Here is a 27,755-nt window from a genome sequence, read left to right on the forward strand (position 1 = left end):
GCTACCATCTTGCTCTGTGACTCGGGCATGTCATACACTCTCTTTGCGCTTCAGTTTCTCACCTGTAAAATGGGTAATAACCCCTATCCTGATGACTTTTGAGAGCCAAAGAAGCAAACTTACTTGACAAAATGAAGCCATCCTAGACTGAAGCCAGCCTCCAACTAGCCTTGGGTCCAGGGGAGGTATCTATACAGTGAGCACAGCTCCTGGCCCACAGTCACCAGGATACCACAGGAACTGTCCTGCTTCCGTCCCCCACCATGACCACAGCAGGCTCAGAGCAGAGGGTCAAAGGCCCAGCGTGGAATCCTGAGTCAGGTTCAGGGCATGAGACCAGGGCCCCAGTCCAGGTGGGGGGGATAAGGGCAGCAAGGGACCAGGTCAGGCCAAGCCTGGCTGCTGTCGGGGGGAGGGGGCGCCTGGCAGGCGCTGGGCAGGCTGGGGTGGGGGAGGCCTTTGGCGGCCACAGAGAACAAAGAGGCTGGGGTTGCCAGGATATTCTGTGGAGCTGAAGGCGGCCGTGGTGGGGCTGGGAGAGGGGCCGCAGCAGCCGTGGGAACTGCGCCTACTGCCCCCAGGCCAGCCCCGCAAACCAGACTGGGCCCCAGGGCGAGGCTGGGTAAGAGGGGCTGCCTGGGCCCCATTCTGTCCCCAGGGTTGCATGGCTGTCAGGACAGAGACCCAGGAAATGCTGTAGGCAAAGACACATATGGCACATAGTGTCAGCATCACTGAGAGGATTGCAGTGCACTGACACACAATGTCATGAGCATATACCAGGGTTATACAGGCCCCATCACAGGGTCACAGCAGGGCCACAGGTCAGCATCATACACTCACATAGAATCCCTGATGTCAGTCCAAGGGCCACACCCATGATGGTCACACAGATACAATGTCACAAACCACATAGAATCACTCAGTGTCTGTCATAGGGTCATGCATGCCATACAATATCAGTGTTGCATATCCAATGTTACACAGATAGTATCGTCGAACGTCACACATTCAGTTGTATAACCCAGTATCACACTGGGTCTGTTATAGGATGGTACAGTGTCACAGGATTACATATGCAATGTCACAGAATATCCCAAAGTGTGGCTGCTGACATCATACAATAAGCCATAGCCACAAGAGGCCTCACATCCTAGTCTACCACACACTGTCACAGACCCATTTTCATGTCAGTGTCCCACATAGCCACGTTGCTGCACAAGGCCTCAGGTGGTTGTCAAGGCCTTGAATCATCTCTCTCTCTCTCTCTCTCTCTCTCTCTCACACACACACACAAACACACACACACACACAGCTGAATGGAGGCTGGGTTTGTCTCCAGCCCTGTGTGCACCCCCAGCCTGTCAAACCACCCCCTGCCACATGCTAGGGGTATGAGGTGCTTGGGGTGAAGCCTCCTGTGTCACCAGGCGGTCAGGCTCCCAACTGTGGCAGAGAGGAGCTGAGGGCACCCCTGGGGAGGGGAAGTGGGCATATGACCCCAACAGGGGGCCCGCCTCTAAGTACTTCTCAGACGGGAGAGCAGCAGGGGTGAGCTTGCAACAGGAAGACACAGATACAGGGAGATGCAGAGACATGAGAGACACATGGAGACCCAGAGATGCGGAAAAATGATGAGACACAGAAATGAGTCAGAGACCAACAGAGACCATCAAGACAGAGATCCAGGGACAGTGAGCCAGATAGAAAGAGGCAGAGACTGACCGGAGCAGGCTCTGGCCGGGGCTGGGACCTGCTGGGGGAAGGGGCAGCAGCTAGGCCACTCTATGGAGAGGTGGGAGGTGGGGGTGCCAGGGCTTTCAGAAGGATGCACACCCCAGACAGAAAGTGGGGGACATCTCAATGACATTTAGATGAATAATGGTGTTAAAACGGCAACACCAGCTGCCATTGACCGAGTGCTTACAGTGAGCCAGGCCCTTCTCTACTGTGATCTCATTTCATCCTCAGGCAACTTTATTGGGGAGAGACTGTTATTGCCCCATTTCCTAGATGAGGTAACTGAGGCCTCATCATATGTTTAGCCTCACAGCTAACCCCACCCCTGCCTGGGCCTCCTCCAGACGTAGGGGACGGCCTACCACCTGCACAAAGGAGAGAGCAAAAGGCCAAAGCTGGAAGAGGTGAAGGGCTTCAAACTTAGGGCTTCTCTGTGTTGGGGGGTGGGCCCGGGAGCCATGGCTGGGTTGTGGGTTGGCACACTAAAAGGTACAGGCTGGCTGAGTCACAGCACCCCCACACTTGGGGCTGGCACCGGAGCCGTCCACCCCATACCTGTAGGCATGCCAATGAGGGCTGGCTGAGGCCATCTGCAGCCTGTGCGCTGCCAGCAGCCGGGTGGGGGCAGGCAGGGGCCTCCTGCCTGGGTGCCCCCTGCTGGCCAGGCTTCACACCCCTGACTCCCCCAAGGAGGACCCTCCCAAGTTCTGGAGGTGCTGCAGTTTGCTTTGTGCAGGGGGCGAGGGTGCCCCCGGCTGCAACACTTCCCCTCACTCCCCACTGGACACCCCCCTTCAGCAGAGCTGCCTGGAGAGATCACAGGCAGCCACATGAAAGGGAATTTTTCCCAGGCAGAGATGGAGTTGAAAGCTGCCTCCCACCGCCCCCGCTTGCCCCCGCTGTGCCAGGCCAGGCTGCCGAGTTCCTGGTGCTGGAAGGGAGCTTGTGACGCCCGCGAAGGGGTTGGGGGTCACAGCCCCCACCCAATATGGCTGCTTTTTTCTCCTCCCAGGAACAATGGCAGAGACAGCCCATCTCCCCCACCTCACCGCCCATTCAGCTTCAGAAGTTGTCCTTTCCCTCATCCGGAAGCCCTCATCCACCTGAAGCCAGGCCCCAGCATCATCAGGAAGTCCTTCCTCCACTCTAGCCTCCATCGCAGCCAGGCGCAAAGCAGCTGGGTGGGAAGAATGCCTCCCGTGGAGTGGATGACAGGCCTCATCCTGCAGGCCGGCCTCTGTAATGTGCAGGGGGGTGGGGCGTGCAGCTGCCACCCCTTCCTGTTCAGGCTGCCCTGGCCTAAACCATGTGGCTGTGTGGTAATTTCCCCAGACATCTGGCCTCTGAGGTCCCAGACAACACTTGCCAACAAACTTTCCAGGGGTGGGGAGAGTCACACAAGAGCCGAAGCCAGAGACACCACCAGGCCTCAGTCCAGCAGCCCTCAGGCCTGGAGAGGGGTATGTGGGGGCGGGAGGGATCTCTGTCTGTGTGCTGGGCACAGCCAGGTCCCCACAAACCTGGGCTAAAACTGCTCCCTGGGGAATCACTAGATTCCTGCAAGTAAGAAGAAAGAAAGAAGAACCAGAAGGGGCCGCTCAGGCCCACCCCTCGTACTGCTGGCTGTTTTGCGCTGATCAGGTCCTGATGGCTTTAGGTGAAGGGAGGGTGGCCCCAGGTGAGCGGAGGTCCAGATTCTGAGGTGGGGGGTACAATCAGGCAGGCGAGGTGCTCCAGTACCAGCCACTTCCAGATTAAGATCATTTCCGTCCTGTCAGCCAGACTGGCTGCTCCTGTCTGCCCCGCTTCTGCCCACGGTGGTCCCAGACAATCCCTGCCCAGCAACAGCCCCCAAGCCAGCCCCCAAAACCGGAGAGCAAGAAGCCAGCGGTGCTTCGTGACACAAACATGCATTAGTTTTATTCACAAAACAGCCTGGTTTCCTAAAACAATACAAACAGCATGTTCATCAGCAGGAAGCTGGCCATGGGCAAGGGGGCCCAGGCCACAGGGGGCCCCCTGGGCACCCACCCCCACTGGCAGGGGGCCACGCAAAGAAGCCCTTTCTTCTGTCACCATCAGCAAGGCCAGAAAAAAAAGGACTTATTTTCTCTAAGGGAAATAGCCAGGATCGGAAATATCGAGACATGGGCTCCCCAGATCTCAATGGATAAACAGAGCTCTCATTTTTGCAAAATCATCACTGTTGGGGTGGGGGTCCCATTTTGGGGACCATGGGTGCAGCATGGCTGGCCTGGGCATGGGGGTGGGTGGGCTGCTCCCTCCCTCTCTGTGACCTCCTCGCGGTGGCTCTGCCCGCGTGGACGGATACAGAGGGGCTTTGACACGGCGCCGTCAACATTCTCTTTATAAACATGAGTGGATTCTCCAGGCAAACTATGCACTATTTCATGGTCGGAAAGAATCAAAGGAAGTTTAAATGAGGGTGGAGTTAAACTGTGCTAAATTACAGTAGTGCTTATTAGTAACTAGATTTCAAAAGGTTACAGAAAATTTACATTCTCTACACAAAAACTGCATCTCCTGCACAGACAACATCGACATCGACACAGGAAGGAAACTGATTGTCCATTCTTTGCCCAGGAAGTCTCGGTACTTTATAGATTCGTCTTTACCTCTTTTTTGTCGTTGTTCTTCCGAAAAAGCAGTTAAATTTTTTTTTTCTTTTCTTTTTCTTTTTATACTAGGGACGTGGAGATGTTAAAACGACAACAACAAAAATATATATAAAAACAGGAATGAAATCTGTGAGAGAATATTTTTGGTTCTAAAGACGGGTGCATCCGTTTGTCTTCGCCCGAATCCCTTGCCGGAGACCACACGAGCAGTGACATTGCACGGAGAGGGCAGCTTTGGGTTCCCGCCGCCGTCACTGAAACCACCGGAAGGCGGCTCCCGTCGGAAGCATCACCTTCTGGCGGGGGCGGGAGACAAAAACAAGGAGAGAGTTCAGTCAGGGTCCGGCTGGGCCTGGTGCAAAGACGTCCCCCGTGGATGGCCTCGTGGCGGAGGGATGGGCATGGAGTAAAGGCAGCCACCCCGTGGAGTTCCTGCCATCCTGGCCAGGCCAGAGAAGGAGCCTTGACCTGCTGGGCCGCTGAAAGGCTGGGAGCACCCTGAGGCCTCCTGAGCCACTGTGCCCAGGAACCCTCCTTCCAGACAGGAAGACCCCTTCCCCTGGTCCAAGGGCCACACGCACCAGGTGGCTGTGATGCATCTGGGAGCTGTATGCACATTTCTGTCGAATGAGCGTGTAAGCGTGTGCACTAGATGCATATATGGATGTATGCCTTGAGCTATGCTACAGTGTACAGCTGTTTGGAGCTGTGTGGGGAGGAAGGATACTTGCTGTGTTTATTAAGACACTGCGTCTATAATAAGACTATGTACACTGAACAGGGGTGAGTGTGTGTGTGTATGTCTACACCAGATGAGAGTGGGCGCCTTTGTGTGCACATAGGTGTGTTCTCTGGGCAGGAGAGCAGATATATGAGGTTCGGGGCTCGGGCGGGTAGCCATGGTTGGGATGCCATTATTGTTTTCCAACCATTCTGGACATTTGTGCCAAGCCCACTCGTAGAGGGGCGGGGAAAGGGCAGGGACAGCAGGCTGAAAAGATGCTTTTGTACTCAGGCTTGGCACCACAGTTAGGCTGCCATGGCTGGGGGCACAGGGACAGGCCCTGCCACAAGGGTAGAGAGAAAGCAACATGGGAACCCCTCTGCCTTCTCTAAGCCAATCTCATAGTGGACAGGCCTTGCCCATTCCCTAGGTTCACAGCCACCTCCTAACCCTAGGCCCAGAGGACCCCTGGCCATTAGCAGTGCAGCCCGACTGACCTTGGGGCGCCAAGGCACCCCAAATCTGTCAACAAGGTGCCTAGACCCAGGGTTCTTCCAGGCCTCAGAGCAGGGTGATCAGCACTGGAGCAGCCCTATCCTTGGGTGGTCTTGGGGAAAAAGGCTGGGCCCTGAAGGGGCAAGTGAGGGGCTGGTCCTCAAAGCCAGAGTCCATGGGATGGAACCCCTAAAATGGGGCAGGGGAGAGTCGCAGAATCTTAGTTCACAGACTGGAAGCTTTAGGACCTGTATGGGAATCTCAGTACTTGACCCAGAACTCCAGAAGGGAGTGTAGGAGCCAGGGCCTGGCTGGGAATCGTAGGCCCTTGCCTGGAATTTTATGCCTGCCTTGCAAACTACAACCTCATGGGATGGCAGGATGTGGCTCTGACTTTTGGGGCAGTGAACTGGTGTTCTCGGAGCCTGGCGTGGAACCCTGGAGCCCAGGGTTGGCTGGGCATCCCCGGACACTCGCCCAGGCAGAAAAGGCGGGGTTGGGGTGGGGGTGGGTTTGGACTGCCAGACAGAAGCAAGAGCCCACACACCTCCCTCTAAGGCGCCGTTACCTCCAGAGCAGCGGAAGGCTTCTTTTTGAGTTCCTCACATTTTCTGAATTTGCAAATCTGATGGCCAGTCTTTCGGTTCCTACAACTGCTGCACTGCTCGCAGTTGATGCGCCGCCGGCAGGGCGCACACATGCCGCAGCGTTTCCGCTTCTTCTTGCCCGAGCTGATGGCGGAGGCCAGCTCTCCCTGCATGGGGTACTCGGCCAGGCCGGCCATGTGCAGCGCACTCTCGGCCAGGAACACGCCTGCCGGGGTCATGATGAAGAGGCCTGGGTTGATGGGGAAGGCGCCCAGGTAGGGGAAGTCGGACTGGCCATTGAGGGCTTCAGCGCCCGCCACAGCCTCCATGTCGGGCAGGCCAGCGGCCGCCTCACTCATCAGCGGCAGGTGCTCCTGCACCACGCGCTTCAGCATCTCCGTGGACTGCGCAAACTGCTGCAGCGTCAGCTGTCCCTCGGCTGCCAGCTCCGTGGCCCGCTCCGCCTTGCTCAGCAGGCTGGCCACAGCACCACTTTTGTGCTTTGAGGTAGGGTTGCTTTTGTCCACAGCCATGGCTGCCGCCAGGTCGTGCCCATTGGCCAACAGGGAGGCAGCAGCTGCGGCTGCAGCAGCCTTTTCAGCAGACTCCCCGCCCATCATGGTGCCACCGCCACTGCCCCCACTGCCCCCAAAGGAAGAGTAGTGGGAGAGAGGGCGGGAGCGACGCAGGCTCTTATTGAGGGGTTCACTGATAATGCCGCTCTTGTTCCGACGCTCGGGGGGCGGTGCGTCATCCGCCACTGAAGCTGGCGTAGTTGCGGCCACCGCTGCACTCTTGTCAGCTGCTCCCGCCTTTGGGCCACTGCCACTGCTGCCATTGGCATTGCTGCTGCTACTGCCGCCGGTGTCCTGCGGGCCACTGCCGAGGCTCGACATGGTGGGGTCGAGGCCCAGACCCCACTGCTGGGAGAACCTGCCAACCGTGGGGTGTCCACAGATGAACGCTGGGCCCTGCTGCCCACAACAAAGATGCCTGGTGGGCCTCGCAGCTCAGGGCAGGCACATGGTCAGGTGTCCACGTGAAACTATCTTCACTCTGTCGAGACAAGAGAGTACAGGATCAGGGCAGAAGTCAACATCTCCTTCTCCAATGTCACCACCACTAACTGCACCACCATTGGAGCAACTACAAGCCTGACTAGGTTATTTATTAAGAGCTGGGCCCACCCTGCTTAGGAACTTTTTATTTGTACTATTTCAGTTAAGACTCACAAGAACCCTATGAAGTAGTGGCTAGTAACGCCCTATTTTATAGATGAAGAACACAAGGTTTAGGAGAAGAACCGACTAGTCCATGGATACACAGCCACCAAGGTCTCCACAGCCCAGATCTGCCCTGCTAGGGTCTGGGAGACCTCGTGGAGGCAGGCAGTCCTTCCTGGGCTGGGGGAAGGAAAAAGCTGGAGATGTTTATTAACCTCCGAGTGTTATAGAGTCATCTTCCACTTCCTAATCTCCCTTCCCTAACCCACCTACAGAGAAGAGGGGTCAGAACAGCCTCTGAAAGCTTGAAGGTGTAGACCAAAACGTCTGGGAAGCTGCCGCTGGATCTTTATTTGGAGATTCCTAATCTCAAGGCTCTGGCAAGTCCTGCAGGCAAAAGAAACTGTTTGACTTTGTTTAATAGAGTTTGCCAAATAGAGCACAGAACCCTTATTTCCAGGAGCATGGGGGAGGCCCCGTGGCCGAGTGGTTAAGTTCACGCACTCTGCTTCGGCAGCCCAGGGTCTCACCAGTTCGGATCCTGGGTGCGGACATGGCACCACTCATCAGGCCATCCCACACGCCACAACTAGAAAGTATATAACTATCTACTGGGGGGATTTGGGGAGAAAAAAAAAAAAAAAGGAGCATGCATCCTCCTGCTAGAGGGCAGGCAGCGCTGTGCCAGGGCAAGCCTTCTCCTGCAAGAGTCAGGGGACATGCTGTGAACACATCAGCACGCACTTCCTCCCCACTCTCAAACCATGGTCATCATCACCTCAGGACCCACTCTTGTCTGCTCTGGCCTGGCTCCCAAATGGGCCTGGGTGGAGGTCCCAGTGAGGGCCTCGAGAGCTGGGATAGGCTGTGGGCAGGAGGGGCCTCTGGCTGGTGCAAGCTGGGAATGAGAGTAGGTGTGACCCCTCAGAAACGGAGCCTGTTCTTCAGCCACATCCACATTTCCAAGGTGTCCCTCTCCAGGACAGAGCCTGCTCTGCTCAGGCCCCAAGACTACGACACGTGAGCAGCCAGGCTCCTTGGCCAGGAGCTCTGGAAGGAACTGGTCCAGATGGAGCGGAGTGGCAGTTTCCTCATCAGCTTGGCTCTCCAGCATCCCTTGCCTGTCGGCCTGCCGTGGCCCAGCAACCCCCAGGAGAGGGGTGGGAGGAGAGGGCCCAGCCCAAGCAGCTGGCGGCTCAAGGGGGAAGCGCACATCTGGCTTGGCTTGTCCTGCCCTGGCCTTGGGGGCGGCACACACTGCATCTTTGTCCCCAGGCAACCCCACCATCCCCCAGTCACAGGACTCAGCCTATCCTGAGAGGTCATCCAGTCCAACCCTCTGCACTTACAGAGGGGGAAATTGAGGCCCCCAGCAGATATGGCCCCCTGCCCCAGGACTGCTAAGGAGTGACCACAATGAGGAGGGACCACAGAGAAAGGAAACATTCTGTCTTCAGGGTGAGGCGAATGGCAGGCATCAGCAGACAGCCAGACACTGCCCCTTCCCAGTGGGCACTGGCCCACTCAGGGTCCTTCCTAGTCAAGGTAGACAGGTGGTGAGGAAGAGCTGGGCAAGCTGGCAGAGTCCACCAGGACAAACCCAGGAGGTCCTGGCAGGGTGAACAGGCTGGGCTAGAGGGTGTCACAGAGGAAGGGGGTCATGTATGCCCAAAGATAGCTATACTCTGCCCTACCTCCTAAGGGGCAAGCCCAGGCTGGCTCTTCGGCTCCACTCCTCAGAGACTGGTACCCCTCCAGGCATCAGTGACCCTGGCTAGGTGTTAGGGACTAGGGCCAGGGAGATCACCGCCTAAGACTATCACCCCAAGTCAACTTGCCCAGAGTGAGCTCAACTACCCTGCCCTGGACCACAGCCCCAGCAGCCCGACATGGGGTGAAGGGAGAAGACAGGAGAAGGCAGGCGCCCACGGGTTGGAGCTGGGGAGGGGAGCAATCTGCGCCCTAGCCCCTGTGTGCGTCCTCTGCCTCTGCGGCCTGCTGGCTGGTGGCAGAAATCGATAGCTGCATTAACGCTGCTCTTGCTCTACTCCCTCCCTCCTCCCAGCTCCAGGATCTGCCTCTGTGTGCGGGGAGGGCAGGTCAATTAGAAGTCAGCTCCCTCCGACACAGCCCGGCCTGCGTTCAGGGCTGGTGCTCCACTCTGGCTGAGTCTCTCCGCTTTTGTCTTCATCCTCAGTCTCTCGTGGTGGGGACCAAACCTCATGTTCTGTTCATCTCTGGCCCCCTCATTGAATCTCTCTGACCTTCCATTTTTCTGTCCTTCCTCAGGGACTACCCTCCCCCAGCCCCCCAGTTCCTGGGATATGCTGAGCTCGCGACCAGAGGACGTGATATGTCATCGAACAGGTGCTGCAGGCAGAACACCGTGGTTTGTCAGCCACAGAAACTGAAGGTGGGGGTATGCCAGGGGGACTGGCACATGGGGTAACTGTCCCAAAACCCTAGAGTGGGCAGATACCAAGATCTAGTCCCCAAGGCCTGGTCCCCAAGCTTGTTCCAAATCTGCTCCTGTACCCGCCTCATCTTTTCCTTCAGACCCTGGGAAAAGCTGATGCCCTGGTCCCAGTGGAGCCCTGATCACAGGGCCCGTTTGCTCTACCCATGGAAGAGAAGGACATAAGAAAAGACCTTCTCCCAGTCGCAGTCTTCTATTGCAGGGCACACATCAACCCCCTCTTAGGCCAGAAAGGGCCTGGCAGTGCCCAGGCAGCAGGGGAGGAGCTGGGGCTGCGTTGAAGCGGAGCGGGAATGAGCAGGAGGGAAAGCTGGCGGGCAGGCGGACGGCGGCGGGCGCATCCATCATCAGCCCTGCCAGGAACGTATCCAGCCCCCAAAAAGAAATACTGCGCCTGAGGAGGGACAACAAAGGGCTCCGTTTCATCAGCAATGCGGAGCCAGCGCCCCGCCGCCCCGCCAGCCGCGGTCAGCCCACAAAGGACCCCTTTGTCCATGCAGGAGCCGGGCCGGCCGGGAGCTGGGACCAGGGGCTGACGGGCGGGGACAGAGCCCAGGGGGCGGGGGCTGAGGGAGAAACCAGTCATGGAGAGCTGGGGGGCAGCAGGGGACACAGGGGCAGAAGAACAGAGACAGGTGGTGAGGATAGAGGATCATGAGACAGAGGACTTGAGGGGTGGGTCAGAGAAAAGGGGACTCGGAGAGGACAGGGCAAAGGGTCAAGGTCAGAGGACAGAGTGTCATGTGGAGCAGAGACTGGGATGGCGAGGCTCAGAGAGACCCAGGGTGCCGAGCCCAACTCAGAGACTTAAGGGTCTGAGGGACAAGGAGACAGAGCCCTGAGGAGAGTCCCAGACTCAGGGACCTGGAGACCAAGAGAAGGCAGTGGACATGCCCACAGGAGAGGGAAGCAGAGGTGGGAGAGACCAGAGGAGACCCACCTTACCCAAGGCCCCAGCCCACTCCAGCCCAAGGCCTGGGAAGAGGAGATAGGGAGCAGGGCCAGGGGTCATTGGGTCTTGGCCTCAGGGACTGGCTGTGGGGCCCAATCTCCTGTGGGCTCGAGCTTTGGCTGAGCTAGGAAGAGAGGGAGCCTCAAAGTTGAGACTACTCTCCTGACAGTGGGGCCAGCCCCTGCTCTACCCCCAGGCCTTGTCTTGCCCCAGAAGGTGCAGACCCCACCTCTCTCTAACCAGCTCCCACCACCAAGTGACACTCAGGCTCCCTAAACTGACTAACCCTACCAGCCAGCATTCACTGAGCACCCACTGTGTCCCAGGCTCTTGGCTTCTCTCCCTCCTTGACTCCTCCTGAGAACCCAGGGAGATAGGAAATATTAACCAATTTCAGAGATGAGGAAATTGTAGCTCAGAGAGGCAAGCTGTGGTCAAACAGGTTCAGGTCAAGGTCAAACAGCTGGTGCCCAGTAGGGGTAGAATTTGAACCCAGAGCCCAAGTGTTAATCACCCTGCTCTGTGACTGCCTTTGTTTTACCCGAGAGAGTAGTCCAGGGCAAGGTGACCTAGCTACCCCGAGGCTGCCTCCACCCCCCAGTTGTTACCATGCCTGTCACCTTTACGTGGTCAGTGGGGAGAGCTGTCACAGACTCCAGAGGAGCACCCCCACCTGGGGGGGGGGGGCTTGGAGATGCCCAGGCAGGAGCTCGGAATGCTGGGCCAGTGATATCATAATGCCAGCTGGTAGTGAGGTCACCAGAGGTGATGGCAGTGCCCTCACTCCACCTTTAGCCCCAAGGGAGTCAGGATTCATCCCCAGCAGGCTGTCCTGAGCCCTTCAGGCCACATGGCCTTGGGGGTGGGGTGGGCACTGTCAGGAGGGATGGTCCTGTCTGCATGTAGACATGCACACAGGTGGCCCACAGTGAAATGTTCTAGATGTGTGGTTGGACACATCCCCCTACTGCCTACCCTTCAGCAGCCCCATGCCCTGTGGCACTGGGGAGATGGTGCAGGATATAGACCCAGCACTGCCCTGGAGGAGTGCACAGGAGCTAGACTGAGGGTTACAAGAACCAGTGTGAGTGAGAGTGGGAAGGGGACCAAGTAGGGCTTCGGGGGTCTTCCAGGAGGAGGGGACTGCTAGCCTGTGAGTTAAGGAGAGGTTACCAAAGGGGACACAAGCCTGAAAGGGTTCCTAAGAAAAAGGGAAGTGGGTGCGAGGTGTGGCTACGAAGGTGGCAGGGTCCCAACTGGACAGGGTCTTGAGGCCAAGTGCAGGATTTTTTTTTAACAGCTTTACTGAGTTATAGTTTACATACTATAAAATTCACCCATTTATAAGTGTATAATTCAATAATTTTTAGTAAACTTACTGAGTTGTGCAACCATCACCAATACCATGGGCAGAGTTTGAGCAGGCGCCATCCCTCCCCTACTCCCCCTGCTGGCTGCAACAGCCTCCCAGCCGTCCCGCCTGCTGAGGGAAGGCCTCCTGGAGGAGGCTGCATTTCAGCGGGACCTTCCCAAGACACTGGCCCAGCAGAGCCCGCCATGGTCTGGGCAAGCCAGCTTTGCAGACTTGAACACCCTGGCTCAGCATACCCTTCCCCACACTTCTGACATCCCCGCTACACCCCTTCACATTCCTCCACCCACCTTGGTGGGCTGGTCTCCTTGGCCTCCAACGGAGGTGAGATAGACAGATGGTAGGCAGGTCAGTGGTGGCGCAGAGAACAAACCACAGGCTACGGTGGTTGAACTAAGCTGAGCAAGAGGGTGTGTGTGGGGGGGTTTCCATCTCTGATTTCCATGATTCAGCCTGGGGAGTTTCCATAGGGAAAAAAAGCCCCACTCAGGCCTAAGGAGACACACATGGGGACAGTGGTCTTGGAGGCTGGGAGAAACGCAGACCCAGCCGGAGAGCACAGGGCACATATCCAGCTATGGATGGACACACATACAAGGACACATTGACCACTGCTAGCACCCAGCAGATGGCCTGGGGTGGACATGCCCTCAATACTATTAGAGTCTTCCCAAGACTAACACCCCAAGACCAACTGTCAAGGACAGAACGGGGGGCTGCAATCCCCTGCATATTTCCCTGACTCCATAGCCCCTGACCCTCTTACGCCCCTCCTCCTAGGGCAGGCACAACCCCTTTGCCTGCGGACTGAAACATGCTGCTGAGAAAACCCCAGGAGCATATGGTCTCTGTTCTCCCTTACAGAGCTTCCAAAAGTAGCTGGAAAAGGGGATCAGCTCATTTCATGGACAGACACATCGAGGCCCCAGGCAGGAGGTATGCCCTGACCTGGGGCTCTAAGGAGGGAGTTGTAGAACCCCTGATAAAGACAAGGCCTTCCTCAACAGGCACCTCCTTCAGGCCAGGTCTCTTCCCTGGAAGAGTCAAAGGATCAGGAGGGCCCTGGATGATCTTGGCACATGGCCTCTGAGCCAGTTTCCCCATCTGTAGCAGGGGACCACGAGGATAACTGCTAACATGTATGGAGGCCTTCCTGTGTGCCAGACACTGTACATGCCTTGTCTCAATGAATCCTCATACCTGTCTTCTGAAGAAAGTACTATTATTGCCCCATTTAGACCAGGCAATTTGATAAGCAGTTGTGATGTAGAGAAAGTGCTGCTCTCCCCATTTGGGACTCCTTCGATCTTAGACTAATGTTTCCCAAAGTGGTGATGTCTGAGCTGACACCAGTCTGGGATCACGGCCCACACACTCAGTTAGGACCTCCCTCCTGGTAGGCCTCACCACGGAGCAAGCTGGGGAAGGCTAGCTCAGAGATATTTGGGCCAAGGCATGGGGGGGTGGGGGTGGGGTGTTTGTCAACAGGACTGGCTGGGGTACTAGAGTCCTAAGGTTTAGGTTTGTGGCTCCATCCTGTTCCTACCTGACTGTTGACTTTTTTTTTTTTTTTTAAGATTTTATTTTTTCCTTTTTCTCCCCAAAGCCCCCCGGTACATAGTTGTATATTCTTCGTTGTGGGTCCTTCTAGTTGTGGCATGTGGGACGCTGCCTCAGCGTGGTTTGATGAGCAATGCCATGTCTGCACCCAGGATTCGAACCAACGAAACACTGGGCCACCTGCAGCAGAGCGTGCGAACTTAACCACTCGGCCACGGGGCCAGCCCCATGACTGTCGACTTTGACCAAGCCCTTTCCCTCGACACTGAGTCTCAGTTTCCCATCTGTAAAATGGTTTTTGCTCCTCACTCCAAACTGCAGGAGTCACAATCCCAGAGGGGCTATGGGGAAGGAGGTGAAGAGACAGAGAAAAAAGACTCCAGACAGTGACCCCCTCCCACCCTCCAAATCCCAGGAGGAGGGCCCCAGAGGGCCTGAATCAGCCTGTGATGTGATTTGCAGATAGGGAAACCAAAGTCTGGAGAGAAGGGTTCTGAGCAAGTCACAGGCTTGAGACCAAGCCCCAGACGATGTGAGGTTTATTGGAGCGAGGAGCATCTAGCCCCTCCCGCCTCTACCTCCCTAGCAGATATAATAGCAGGCCCTAATAATGAGCACTCACTGTCTGCCAGGCATTGTGCTAATAAGCATTTTATACACATTTTCTCATCGAATTCTCTCTAGTACTCTTAACTACTATCATCCCCACCTTTAGATGAGGCAACTGAGGCTGAGGGAGATACAGTCACAAGGTCAGTAAGTGGCAGAGCCAGGATTTGAAACCAGGTCTGTGTGATGCCAGGGCCTGGCTCTCCAACATTGGCCAAGGGCTCTGAGGCACATAGTGGGAGGAAACCCTGAGGTTTCCCATGGGTCTCGGGGGTGGCTCAGGCTCTGAGCAAAACCCATTAGGACTCCGTTGCTGAGAAGTCTGCAGCTGTACCCTAAGGCCCAGGAAAAGACAGGGGAAGGGGCTGCGGGTGGGCCGGACGGGCCAGGCTGGGCCAGAGCTCCGGGCATTCCGGCGGCCTCCGCAGGAAGCAGAATGGGACGGAAACCGGCTCCTGCCTCCTCCCCCAGAATCCTGTGGGCAGCCCAGCCGGGCCGCACAGAGGCCCTCTTTGTGCCTGCCCCAACCCGCCACCCGCGGCTGGCCCAGGGTTTTGAGTTTCCTGGGGGGTGGGGGCCCTGCCACTGCTAAACCTCCAGCTACCTCCCCCTCTCAGGGGCGGTCACAGCAGTCCACAGCTGGAGGAGGAAGTCAGTGGATGGCCAGGGCTACCCCAGAGACCCTGAGGGGCCTGGAGTCTGCCCACATCTCATTCCCCCAACACTTACATACCTAATCAGGGGCTGGAGGTGAACAGAGGGACCCAGAGACAGAGCCTGCGAGGCCAGCCCCATGAGCCTGCCCTCTCCACCAGGAGTCACCAAGCCCACCATGATCCACCCGGAACCCCCCCTCCCATTCCATCTCAGTGCTCTTGGGCCCAGGGTGGTGAACATAAAGAGGGTGGCCAGGCAGGTAGGGCAGTCCATCTGTCAACTAGCATTTCTCACTCTCCAGGGGCTCCTTGGACACACAGGGTGCACTGAGGGGGAGGCCTCAAGCTCACTTCAGCATTTCAGGGGACCACAGTCCCTTGGGTGGTGTAACTGTGCTCAAGGAGTACTGGGTCCCAGGCAGGGAGCTCAGGTTGGAGTGTGCATCGTGAGCAGCAGCACAATGGATAAGGATATGTGCATGTGTCCACCTGCGAGGTGTGCCAGACACGTGTCATGCTGTGTGCATGAGTGAGTGTGTGTCCAGGGGGCTGGGGGAGTGCCCAGGTGTGTATCTACAGTCTCAGACGTCACTTTCTGTGGGTTTAAGCACTGATGTATACAAAGGGCTTATATACCACCATAGGTGGAGGTCTTGGTGTGACCTCCCTGTGTGTACAAGTGGAGTGTGTGCTATCTACGTCTGTAGATGTACACGTATGCCCAAGTGTGTATGTGTGTAAAAGTATATTGGTTTATACAGTGGCTGGATATTTGTGGGTTCTTCAGACCTCTGAGTGTCAACACATCTTTGCCATATGTACACCTGCATGTGTGTGTGCACACGTATGCATGCACTGAGTTGTATCAGGGTCTCTGAGGGGTTCTGGGATGTGAGTCTGGGGTCCACCTGGGATGGGGACAGTACAGACAGGAACGGATGCCAGGTACGAGGGCCCCTATGGAAACAGGAAGCTACCCACAGATGCGCTTAGGCTGTGGTGGGGGCTGGGCCCCACTCAGGTTCAGTTTGTCCCCCTGAGAAACCAACCCAGGGTTCCAGTAGCTAAGAAGCTGTACCAGCCACGAGAGAAGCACCTGCCTGCCTTGTCCGCTGTTTAAGACCCAACAGCTATGGCCAGCGTCTACCCGCTTGCCTGGCCTGAGTGTGGAAAAAACTGGAAAACAAAAGCCCCCAGACCGCAGGCCCTCCCTGCAGAGGCATGGGGGAGGCAGGCAAGAGGCGGGAGGCTGAGGAGGAGGGAGGGAGGTGTCGCCGCAGCCCCGGAACACAAAAATAATGAGGCGAGAGGGGCCATGGGGCCGAGCCGGCTGGTTCCGGAGTCGCTATCTGACCTTGACAGATGCCACAGCTGGGCGCCTGGAGAGGAGACGCCGCCACAGTGCTGCAGAACACTCCCCCTGCCCCCTGCCGCCTCCACCTCCCCCAGGCCGGGTCGATGGAGGTTCAGGCAGGCCCCAGCCACAGGCAGCCACCCCACCAGGTGGGAGCAGGGAGATCTCAGAGCGTGTTCCAGTGGGCGTGGGGTGGGAGGGGATGGAGTAGGGGCAGGGCGTGGGGGGCAGCAACAGGACCTCCCAAGGGTGCCCTGGCCTTCAGGTGTGGTTGTGTGTGTAAGAAACACACAGGGCGTGCTATTGCCCTTGTATAGCCGTGAGGCTGTGTGTGTGTGGGGAAGGGAAGCAAAGTGTGACTGTGGGCCTGACACAGACAAAGATCATACTTGTATACATGTGTCCTTGGGGTCACACAAGGCTGGAGACATAGGACCAATGTCCCTGAAATGGGTGCAGCCACATCACTCAGGGGTGGGCACTGATCACTCCCCTGCCCACTTCCAGAGCCACAGCTGTCCTGGCAGGTGCAAGCCATGGTGGGGCCAGGGGCTTGGGGGACAAAGAGAGCCACAGCCTCCCCAACCAAGTTCCGTCGCTTGCAGATGGAAGAGAGGTGTCCCTGCCGCCTTTCCTGGCCTACCCTCTCTCTCACTGTGATGGTGGCCCTGGGCATCAGTGATGGGCTTGGGGCTGGGCACCACCACTCTGGGAACCCCAGTGAGGGGCTGGGGTGTGAGCTGCAGGAGGGGATGCTAGGCTGGAGGCGGATTAGCAATTCTGAACACTGGCTGCATAATTAAAAAATCATTGCGGCAGGCGGGCGGGCAGAGCTGAGTGTGAGCTCACGCTCAGAGCGGGCGGGGACACTGCCACGGTGCACCCCCTCCCACCGCTTCCCCGAGGAAAAATCCCACCTGCTAATATAATTATGGAAAAACACAAGCACAGAAATTCAGTTTCAGCAAACAATGTGCCTGAGTGCCCAGGGCCTGTCTGGCCCTCAGCACTGCGAGCAGGCTGGTCACTAGTGCCCAGGGCTGGTAGCAGTGAGACGGGCCCTGCTGGGTCCACACTGCAGACTCTGACCTCCATCCCCTCAGCCGTGCCCAAGAGAGAGAATTAGGAGCATATAAAGCCCAGCTTCCCAAATCACAAATCCAGGAGAAAAACGGCCAGTCCTGATAGTTTACAAATGGGGAAACTGAGGCTAAGGAATCTGCATAAGGTCACTGTCTGCAGCAAAGCTACGAGAAAGAGTTGCATTCTGCTGCAGCGATGCAACACCTCAGAGCTCACCACCACCTCCTCCCTTCCCCTGTGGCCCCCCTCCCATCTTCCCTCTGTCATCAGTCATCCCCCCAGCTCCCTCTACTCTCACTGGGATGAGCAGCTCTCCCTGAGACTGAATGGGACCGCCCAAGCCATGTACCCAGCACGGCCCTGAGCCTACCCAAGCCCGAAGCCCAAGGGGGTGCGTGGGAAGTCCCAGCCCCCTAGCGCAAGGACAGGGCGTCCTGGGCTCGTCTGGGTTAAGCCAGGCAAGCAGAGTTGGCTCCTGCCTGGAGAAACGCAGCCAGCTCTGGGGCACAGGCCCCAGAACGGCAGGAACAGCCGCCATCACCTCGGGCCTGGCGCGGGCGGGCGGCGCGGGGAAGGGAGCCGGGCCTAATTAGTCGGCCTGGGACCCGGGCGGGCGCCGGGCGGCAGCCGCAGCCGCCGGAGCCGCGTAGGCACGTCCGCGGCCGGCCGGGAGGCGGCGGGAGCCCAGAGGCCCGGCGCCCCGAGACGCGGCGGGACGGGCGGCCTGGGAAGGCCCGGGCCAAGGAGATTCCGCACCGAGCAGGCCTGCCTCTCCTCATTCCTCGGTGCCACCAGGCGCAGCAATTAGAGGCTTTCAAAGTTTGTCCTTAATTGGTTTCATTTTTGCCTCATAAATGATTCATGGCTCCGGAGGTCTGCGAGGCGGAGGGAGTGGCAGGGGAAATTTGGGGAGGCTTTCGCCTGGAGCCAGGCCCCCTACCTGAGGCTAGAGAGCGAGCCCGCAGCCCTAGCCCTGTGGATGACAGGGGCTGGGGAAGCCTTGGGCAGGTGGGATCCTCCAGCAAAAATAAAAACCTAAGCCCCCTCCTTGGGGCACCGGCTAATGAGAAATTGCTGCTTCTCTGCAGACCAGAGGTCTGTGTCCAGGCCCAGAGCCACCGCAGCTGCTGTGGCCCTGGGAGCGTGAATAATAATGTAATGATAACAAAATAACGGTGTCAGTAGTAATAAAGATGGTGAACACTTAAGGAGTTCTTTCTAAGTTCCAGGCATGGAGTAAGAACACACACCTTACCTCTTTTAACCCCCTCACACCCCCCCAAGCACTACCAAGGAGAGGTTACCAGGATCCCCATTTCACAGATGAAGAAACTGAAGTGTGGACAGAGTGAGGCCTGCCCCCCGACACTCGCATGCTAGAACTCCTCACTCCCCAAGCTCTCAGGAGCACAGGACTCAATGCTGAACATGGGGAGCACTGCCAGTCAGGTGCATCATCAGTTGCTGCAGGCCCCAAGAAAGTCTGGGAAGGTCCTGAGGCCTGCAGGAAGACCCCAGAGGGCGCCTGTGGCCCCACACCCACCTGCGCCAGGTTAGCTCTGCCCCTCAAAAGGCTGAGCAATGTCCTCATAAGGGCCTTAATTGGCCCAGCTGTAAAATAGGAAAACAGGAGCCCTATGACCCCTGCCCAGTGCTAACTGTGCTGGGCATGGGATACAGAAAGATGCCATGGATCCCACCCTCAGGGAGCTCCCAGTCTAGCGGGGACACGGACACACACACACAGAAGGGTTCAACTAGTCTGTGCAGAGAACCCCAAGCGCTCAGCCAATGGCCTAACGTGCTGGGGGGTGGTACCAGGGAGGGCTTCTTGGAGGTGAGGTGGGCAGGGGAAGCTTCTTCCTTCTGACCCCCATACCCAGCCCACACAGGATGCTCAGGGAGAGGGTGTGGCCCACTTAAACCCAGGACTAGGGGTCAGACCTTGAAGAAACCCACAACTACAGACCACATTAGAGTGATGTGGGATGCAAAGTGCTCAGCTCAGCCTGGCAATGACAGTCACTTTTGTTCTGAACAACTATGAGAGGTGAGGGCTACACAATTAACTGCAGGGCCCACTTGGACCCTGGGGACATCCTGGAGGTGAAGGAATGCACTAAACAAATCAGGGAGTGGATGCTATATAGACTGACTCCCCCTAGAGGCCCCAGGGCTCTGAGCTGCTAGCTGTTGGCTCTTGGGTGCCTCACAAATATCAGTTTTCTTTTGTGTCCTCCAGCTCCTCTGTCCCAACCACATGCACCACATTCCCCTCCCAAAACCTGCTGGCCTTCTCAGGCCCTGGCACCAGCACAGTCCCATCGGTTCCCTGCTCTGCCACCCAGCCTGGTGCCAAGGCTAGACACTTCAAGTGGTTATACCTTGCTGGGCCTCACCACAGCCCACTGAATAACATATACGATCATCCCCATTTCCCAGATGAGGAAAATGAGGCTCAGAGAAGCTAAGGGATCTGCCCAAGACCACACAGCTTGAGGAAACCCAGAACCAAACCTCTTCAAACTCCATGGTTCTCACCTTGCTGGCCTCCTGCAGGTCAGTATCCCTGACCTGTCCACCTCTTGCCCCAGCACTGACCCTTCCTCTGTTTGTATAAAGACTGTACTGAACTCACCCTCTTCCAGACACTAGAACTTGGTTGGGCTGTTGTGGTCAGGGGCCCTGCAGGAGGCCCAGAAGTGGGGTCCCTATGTACCCCAGGGAGACTTGGGGCTTCCCACCTCAGCCCAGCTAGGTCATCTGAGGATTGGGTGGGGTGGTGGGGAAAGCCCCTACATACACATACAGGGTACCACAAGTGTCCAAGTGGAGGGGAGAAGGAGGCACAATGGCGCCAGGGTGGAAGGGCTTGGCCATGTTCTCTGGCCCCCTCCTCGGGGAACAGAGAGTAAACTTTAAGGCCCCTATCACCCACACTTGAGAGGGGGCTGCCTGTGGGAAGACTCATTCCTTGGGAAGAAGCCTAAGCTTTATACATCCCCTACTCCATCCTGCTGGGGGATACAGCTGAACGACCCGGGCAAGTCACATCCTGTTTGAGCCACAGGTGCTACATCTACAGTGTTCCGTGAGCCCTTAGGAAAAGCCTTTGGGTAGAGGTTTACAAGTTTACCTTGAGGAAAAGGATTTGGAAGAAGTGGACAAAACATTCAGTGGTCTGTGTTGGTTGGGGGCACCTGAGACAAGGGTCAGTGTACAGGAGAAGCTTGACAATGGCTTGCTGAACATACAAACAAGTGGCTGAGTTCTCAGGATGCCAAGTTCATCTCAGCAGGTCCAGTCGACAAACTCTTTCCAGGTGCCCACTCTGAGCCAGGACACTGGTCTGCCCTTTCCTCCTCACTGTGCAGCTGCCTGTCACAGGGCTGCCCAGCCAGGTCACTGGGTCCCTTCTCCCCAGCCTGCCCAGGAAGCTACGCGTCTCAGGCGGGTCAGCACTGACGTCAGTAGGACTGGCTGGGCGTGGAGCCTGCTACCTCCGGAACCTCCAATTAATTTTTTCAAATTAATTTCCCAAGCAAAATTCCATAATTACATCTGTCTCCACCAGCCCAAGCTGGGCAGGCAAGGGGACCCTGCAATGAGATGGAATATGGGCTGAGGGGTGACCATACCAGCCTCAAGACCTGGTCACAGAGGTGCTAAGGGTTGGGTTTCACCCCTGCAGGGCAACTGGCCGGCGTCCTTATGGATGCTGTCTGTGAGGGGAGGGGGCTGAGAAGCCAGAGCCCCCCAGTCAGGAGATGGGGGGCTCAGGGAGACCCATGCCTGCCCAGTTCATCCTGCTGCCCCCATCCCCCACCCCACACTCCCAAACCAGTGGGTCTTGGCAGGGCCCGGCAGCAGCACAAGCACCGAGAGGCTGAGGAAGCCGCGGCTGCAGCGTTCTAATTTCCCAAAGGGGCTGAGATTAATTAGCTCACACACAGGCGCAGAGAGGGAGAGGAGGGTGGGAGCAAGGGCGGGCTGCGTCAGGCAAGGAGCTAGCTGGTGCTCCCTGCTGCCCGCCTGCCTGTCAGCCAGGCGGCCTTGACAGCCTGGGTGCTCTGAAGGTCAGTGGCCAAGCCAGCTGAGCCAGCAGACTGGCACTGTCTCCTTCCCAGAATCCCTGAAACCAAGGTTGGGGAGACAGCGACCAGGAGGACAGCCTGGTGGGGGGCCTCTACTGTCACCACCATCAGCTGAGTCTGTGCCAGGTGCTCCGTCCCCAGCATCTTGTTTTATCCTCACAGCAGCCCAGAGGTAGGCACCATGGTCCACCCATTTCACAGATGAGGACACTGAGACTCAGAGCTGAGTGGGGGCAGTGACTGGTCAGTTACTCAAGTTGTGGATGGTGGAGGGGAGACTAAAATCCAGGTTGGCCCAGCTCTAGAGCCTGCCCTGCTCCTCCTACTTTCTGGGCCAGCATGAGGGCTGCAGGAGCCCTGGGCCCAGAGGCCCTGGGAACACCAGTCGAAGGGCATAAGGATATATCTGTCTGACTGTGACTTACCCCTGCCTCAGAGAACGCGCAGAGCAGACTCTCAGTCATTTCACAGATGCAGAAACTGAGACTAGAAAGGGGAAGTGACCTGACAGACAGCACAGGGCCCCAAGCCCAGAGTCTGCCCCTCCACCTGAGGCCAGCACCAACTTCCAGCAAAATAAACCAGACTCAGTGACCTTTAGTGAGCCCTGACCCAGGGCCACGCTATGCCTGGTGCTTTCTTTGGCTAACTGGCACACTGACTTGGGGCTGGGGGGGTCACTGTGGCTGCCCCTGTGTACAGAAGAGGAAGAAATCTCTAGCTCAAGGGCACTTTCTCAACTATTCCTGCAGGGCTCCCCAAAGAGGGGAAAGGAGCCCCCAGGAAGGTGGGAAGTTGGGGGATGGGGTGTGGGAGGTGTGACCCAGACCAGGGTTCTAGGTGGCTCTCACAAGCCTAATAATTGAGTTTCCCAGAACTTGTCTGCAAGGAGATCCCTGTAACCCCAAGGGGCTTCCATCTGCTCCCCGGGGCATCCCCTGCTCCCTATCTGGCTCCTAGTAAATCACTTCTCCTCAGAAGCCAAGGCCAACAGGGCTCACCCTACCAGGCCTGAGGCGTTAGCAGTCCCAAGGCCCTGGGGTCCAAACCTGGGGAGTGCCCTGAGATAGCAGAGGGCCCTAGGACAGTCATGGGGCTGAGCATAGGTGGGGAGGGGGCTGGCCCACCTAGGAATATTACTCATTTTATGTGATTATGGAGGATGGGTGGGAGCCCCCCAGAGGCACAGGTTCAGGCCATGAAAGGGTCAAAGTGGGCTTTGGAGTTAGGGCTCCTCTCCCATTCTGTGGCCCCCACCTTGGGTGACCTTAGACAAGTTGTTTGACCTTGCTGAACCCATTCCCTGGTCTGTGAAATGCATACAATGACAGCCCCACCCCAAACAGGGTCCTAGAGAGGAAACATGTTAAGTTCCCAGTGGAGGGCCAGCATGCAGTAGGTGCTCAACAAATGTTAGCTGTGTTGTTATTTTTACTGTCATCATCAGGTGGCATAAGAATGAGGGTCAGGGACAGTTCAAGCCAGGAGTGTTGGGTAACCTAGGTTGGAGCCCCAGTTCTGCCACTGTTTGCCTTTGGGTCTGAGCCAATTCCTTGTGCCTCAGTTTCCCCAGCCCCAAAGAACATCCCCAAACATGCCCCCCACCACCCTCTTACCTGCAGGAACATGGAGAGATGAGCATACAGTAGGGGTCTGAAGGCTACAAGGAGGGCAGCACCCAGCTGGCCAGGCTTGCACTTCCTTTTCTGGCCACAGGAAGAACTCACCTATACTTCCTGCCAACCGTTGTCCCAGCTCCCTGGCCCCCCAGGCCTTCCTGCTCTGTCTCAGCAACTCCTTAGATCTCCCACAGTCCCGACAGGCCTTCCACACAGGCATGTGCTAAGCCCCTCACTACTCTGCAAAGGCCCTGTTTGCCACCTGTAAGTCTCTGCTTGAGTCTAACTCGTGGCCATGCTGTCTGGTGGGAGAATTGGGGGCAGAGAAAGCCTTGCAACTGTGGTCGGGCCTCTGTTTCTTCCCATACTGTGAAGCCCCCAGGAATGTCCTGACACCCAAGGACCCTGAGTCCAACCCATTCCCATCCCTCTCCCTCCCTGTGGCCCCAAGGTCAGCCTCCTCACTCTCACACCTCAGCACTCCCATCTGAGAAGAGCCCTAGAGAAGGCTAAATCCAAGACATTCTAATTAGAGAGTCCTTGTTGTGGGGTACCACTCCCAGAAAAATGCCAGCTTCGGTGGAGCAGACAGGTAGGGGGAGAACTGGACTCATCCAGAGATCCAGGGGTGACATGGTGAGAACCACACCCCACCATCTACTTCAGGTCCTACAACTTTGAGACACAGAAGTAAGGCTCATACTCATTTTATAGGTGGCAAAAGTGAGATCAGAGAGGTTGGCAGACTGGTCCATGATTACACAGCAGGTAGTGACCAAGCCAGGTTTGGGGCCCAGGACTGTCCAATTCTAGAGTCCATGGCTCAGGGCACATCCAGTCCTCCTGACTGGCTACTATTTGTCTTCCTCATGATGTCTGGGCCCCTCTCCTCTCCCTGACCACTGTCCAGGCCTTTATGGAGGAGACCTGTGTAACCAGGACTAGGAACCAGCTGGGGCCACCTCCAGTCCTTAGAGCCACCTGTGCCTTGACCCCTGCTGGGCTGTCTCCCAGAATGATCCATAGTCTGGGTATTAGGTGACTCTCCAAAGCCCTCCAGAACCATGAAGCCATCCCTGTTAGACTCAATTCTCTCATCTGAAAGACAGTGTATCTTTCAGTATATGAAAAATAGGTATGCCCCTAGTTCTGCCCAGTCCAGAGAAGGCAGGCCCCAGCTCTAATGGGCAGCAGAAGCTTAGAGGCTCCCTGAGGGCATCCCTCCAACCTGGTAGCCCAGACCCTCCCTGTACTCAGGCCAGCTCTGTACCCATTTTGCAAGCCAGCAGACTGGGAACCATGGGCTATGTGCAAATTCTAAGTGCCAGGGTGCTGGTTGCAAGACAAGAGAGACGAGGGGCTTGAGAACCAAGAGGACAGAGAAAAGCAGGTGCTGGGGTGAGCAGGGAGCATGGGCACACAGACTCCTGGGGCACAGCCCACTAGATCAAGGGGGTATCATTCCTCCTCCGATCTCCCAATCTCTGGCACCCCCAATCTCTCAAGGACCCCTCCCCTTGAGTGGGGGGAGCAGCTGGCCACTTGGCGCTCCTAGGAAAATTGATTTTTCATGGCTTTCCTTCTCCAGCCTTTCCTCTTCCTAGCTTCTCTGTATCCCTCCCCCATCTACCCACAATCCGCTCTGCCTGGGCCAGAGTTCCCCATCCTGGAGGGCTGATACTCAAGGCCTCCTCCCCCAGAGAGGGCCAAGCCAGCCTGGAGAAGGGGAAAAATGTCTCCCCTCCCACACCCACCTTATAGAACTCAGCTGACTTTTCATGGCTGAGGGTCAGGCCTCCTTTGTGTGAGCCTAAAGAGGGGGCATTTGGGTGAGTGGAGCTCCAAGCACGCTGTGTGTGTGTACACACCCCAGGCTCTGTTGTGTCAGTGCTCCTGGCCCAATTCTATGGCACCATCTGGGTGTGAGCTGTGACCTGAGGACAACTGCCTGAGCCTGTGACAGGATGGAGCAGACATACAATTGCCTCATTGGAGCGGTGTGTGGGGTCCTCCCAGGGGCACGGCACACCCATGTGTGGCTGCATATGCCTATATGCCTATGTACATGATAGTATGTATGTGTGTGCCAGAGGCTGGGGCTGTGAGTGTAACAGCGAATGTACTTCTGAAGTGTCCACGACGTATGTGACCAAGCCTGTACCGTGCGTGTCAGTTGTGTGTGCTAGGTCGTGTGGAACTATGTGTGCTGAATGACTGTGTCTGTCCCAAGTGTGTGCCCCTGGGTGTGGGGAGTGCGTGAGTGCGCTCTGCCTTCCAGGCCACAGGGCCTCGTGGGGCTGCTGGCGATGGGATGACTCACGTCTCCCAAGCTCATCCCTCCGCCTGCCTGCCCGCCCGCCCAGCTCACCCTGCTCTGCTGGGCTCATGGCCGCCAGCACAAGAAGTGGGGGGGAGGCGCGGGCAGACGCCGCAGGGAGGCTGGCTTGATAAATAACCTGCTGCTTCCCCAGTCCGCTGAGAAGGGGAGGCAGTATCACAGGGAGAAGGGGGGAACGGGGCAGGGGGAGGCAGCCCGGGCCCCCCAGGCTCCGGCTGCCCTGGCCCCCACAGCCCAGGCTGCGGCTCCGGTTCCTGTTTCATCGAAACCTGAGCTGGGAAAAGCCTATCGGGTCATCTTGCCTGTCCCGCCGGCCGCCAGGCCCAGGCAAGCTGCCCCTCAGGGGACAAGCCCGAAGCCTGGCCGCCCAGCCAGTGGGTGGGTGGGTGGGTGGGGGGAGGATATTTCTGTCCAGACTAAATGAGGCTCCAGGCCTCTGTCTGCCCCCCACCAACAGCTGCTCCCAGGGGCCCCCTGGCTCTGCAGGACTGACTAAATATAGGCCCCTCTACCCCAGAAAACCCCCAATGTTCACCTCTTCCCATTGGCTCCACCCATATGAGTGTAGAGAGAAGGCTGGGAAACCCACTGTGTGACCTTGGGCGAGAGTATCCCCCTCTCTGGGTTTTCAGCTACAAAACATCAAGTATTACTTAGTTCTAGGCCCTGAGCTGCCTAAGAGGCATTATTGGAGAGCAGACCACAAAAGTGGCTAAATTGGGGTCTTTGTCTAAAGAGATAAGGGCTGAGGTCCTCCTCTCAAAGTGACTCCAACCTGCTTCAGCAAAAGAATGCCTGGGGGGAGGCCCTCCCCAGCAGCCCAAGTACCTTTAGGCTTATAAACATGGCCCCCTCCATCTTGTCCATTCCTTGCTCAGGCTGGGCAATACCAGGCTCCTCCAATCTGCCCTAGCCGGACCCTGGCCAGGAAACAACTTGTGCCAGGCTGGGGGGGGCGGTGGCGAGGGAGCATGACAGCTGCTATTTCCTGGAGGCCACAGTCGGGCACAACCCGGATTCCTGCCTGGCTCCACACTCCACCAGACAGCCTCTCCTAGGCTCTGGCCCACAACAGGGCACCCCCTTCCCCAATGTCAGCACCGTCATCAGACCCCAGCCAGGATCCCACTCCCCTCACTGTACCGGTACAGGCAGGAAGAAGGTGCCGGATGCACCTTCTGGGCTGTGCTGGGGAGAATGGTGGTCTCTGCAGGGTTCAACAGGCGGGGGAGGCAGCCCCAGCTTCCCTCCTCCTGCCTGCCTGCCCACCCGGCTGCTTCCCCCAGCCCCACACGCACCAAATTCCCCACATGCCTGTCTGTCTCTGACAGCTCGCGCAAATACTTGGCTGCGCGGGCACCCGCTGTTCTGAGCCCGCTGCGCCTCCTCCCCTGCCTTCCCCGGGGGGCTCTGCAGACGCAGCCAGGGATGGGAGGGGGCCAGAGCCAAGAAGCTTGGTGGGCAGTGGGGGGAGCAGAGACAGGAGGGACCAGTCTTAATTCCAAAGCACCAGCCCCTAGGCCTGGGGGACTGAGGGACCCAGGAGGCCACCGTGAGCCAGCCCTGGCTGGGAGGCAGCTGCCGACGCCCCCGCTGCCCCCCGGAACCTCCTAGGAGGACCTTCCGGAGGCCTCCCACACACCTCAGCCGATGAAACAGCATCTGCCACCCCCGCGGCGGCAGCTCAGGACAGGGCGGAGGGCACGACGAAGCCCCTGGGGAAGGCTTTGAAATCTGCACTGTGGCCCAGCGCCTCCTGGCAGCCTGGGTCCCCCACCACAGACCCAGCCTCAGAGCACGGGGGGTGGTGCGTTCCAGCCCTCCAGCAGTGCGAGGGGCTCAGCTGCCCAGCTGCCAGACCTGGGACATCTCCACTTGGACTGGCTCGGGGGCCTTGTTTGCCCCCAACTACCCTCCTTTCCTGCTTGCCTTGCCTCCCTCCCAGGAGACCGGCGGAGGAAACACTTCCTGAGAATGGCTGGGATTTTCCGCTGGACACTGCCTCGCTGGCTGGCTCCTTATCTCCTCCCCACCTCATTCCTTCTCCCAGAGTCGCCCCTTCAGCCAAATCACACTCCCACCCGGTATCTGCAGCCAAGGAGACCCCCTCCCCAACCCGCCGCTCTGCCACTTGCCTCGGCATTGCCAGTATTCCCAGCATCCAGCACATATCCAGGCACAGAGTAGACACTGAATGAATGACCTCATGGAACAACACCCTCCATTTTGCAGAT

General features: G+C 57.5%; 1 protein-coding gene across 6 annotated transcripts in view; it reads right to left on the reverse strand.

Moving 5' to 3' along the window:
* Positions 1–3,634: 3,634 nt before the first annotated feature.
* CXXC5 (CXXC finger protein 5) overlaps positions 3,635–27,755 on the reverse strand; it is a 35,136-nt gene continuing 11,015 nt past the window's right edge. For 3 of the 6 annotated variants that reach the window (XM_070518125.1, XM_044780580.2, XM_044780581.2), the window contains exons 2-4: positions 7,678–7,795; positions 6,167–7,241; positions 3,635–4,675 (exon numbers count right to left, since the gene is read on the reverse strand). In XM_070518125.1, coding sequence (XP_070374226.1) covers positions 4,631–4,675; positions 6,167–7,081 — 960 coding nt within the window. In that variant the 5' untranslated portion in view covers positions 7,082–7,241; positions 7,678–7,795 and the 3' untranslated portion in view covers positions 3,635–4,630. The remainder of the gene's footprint in view (positions 4,676–6,166; positions 7,242–7,677; positions 7,796–27,755) is intronic. The other 3 variants (XM_070518126.1, XM_044780579.2, XM_014847194.3) reach the window with 1 other exon arrangement.

Source organism: Equus asinus, chromosome 9, assembly GCF_041296235.1.
Source record: "Equus asinus isolate D_3611 breed Donkey chromosome 9, EquAss-T2T_v2, whole genome shotgun sequence".
In the NCBI taxonomy this organism is placed as follows: Eukaryota; Metazoa; Chordata; class Mammalia; order Perissodactyla; family Equidae; genus Equus; species Equus asinus.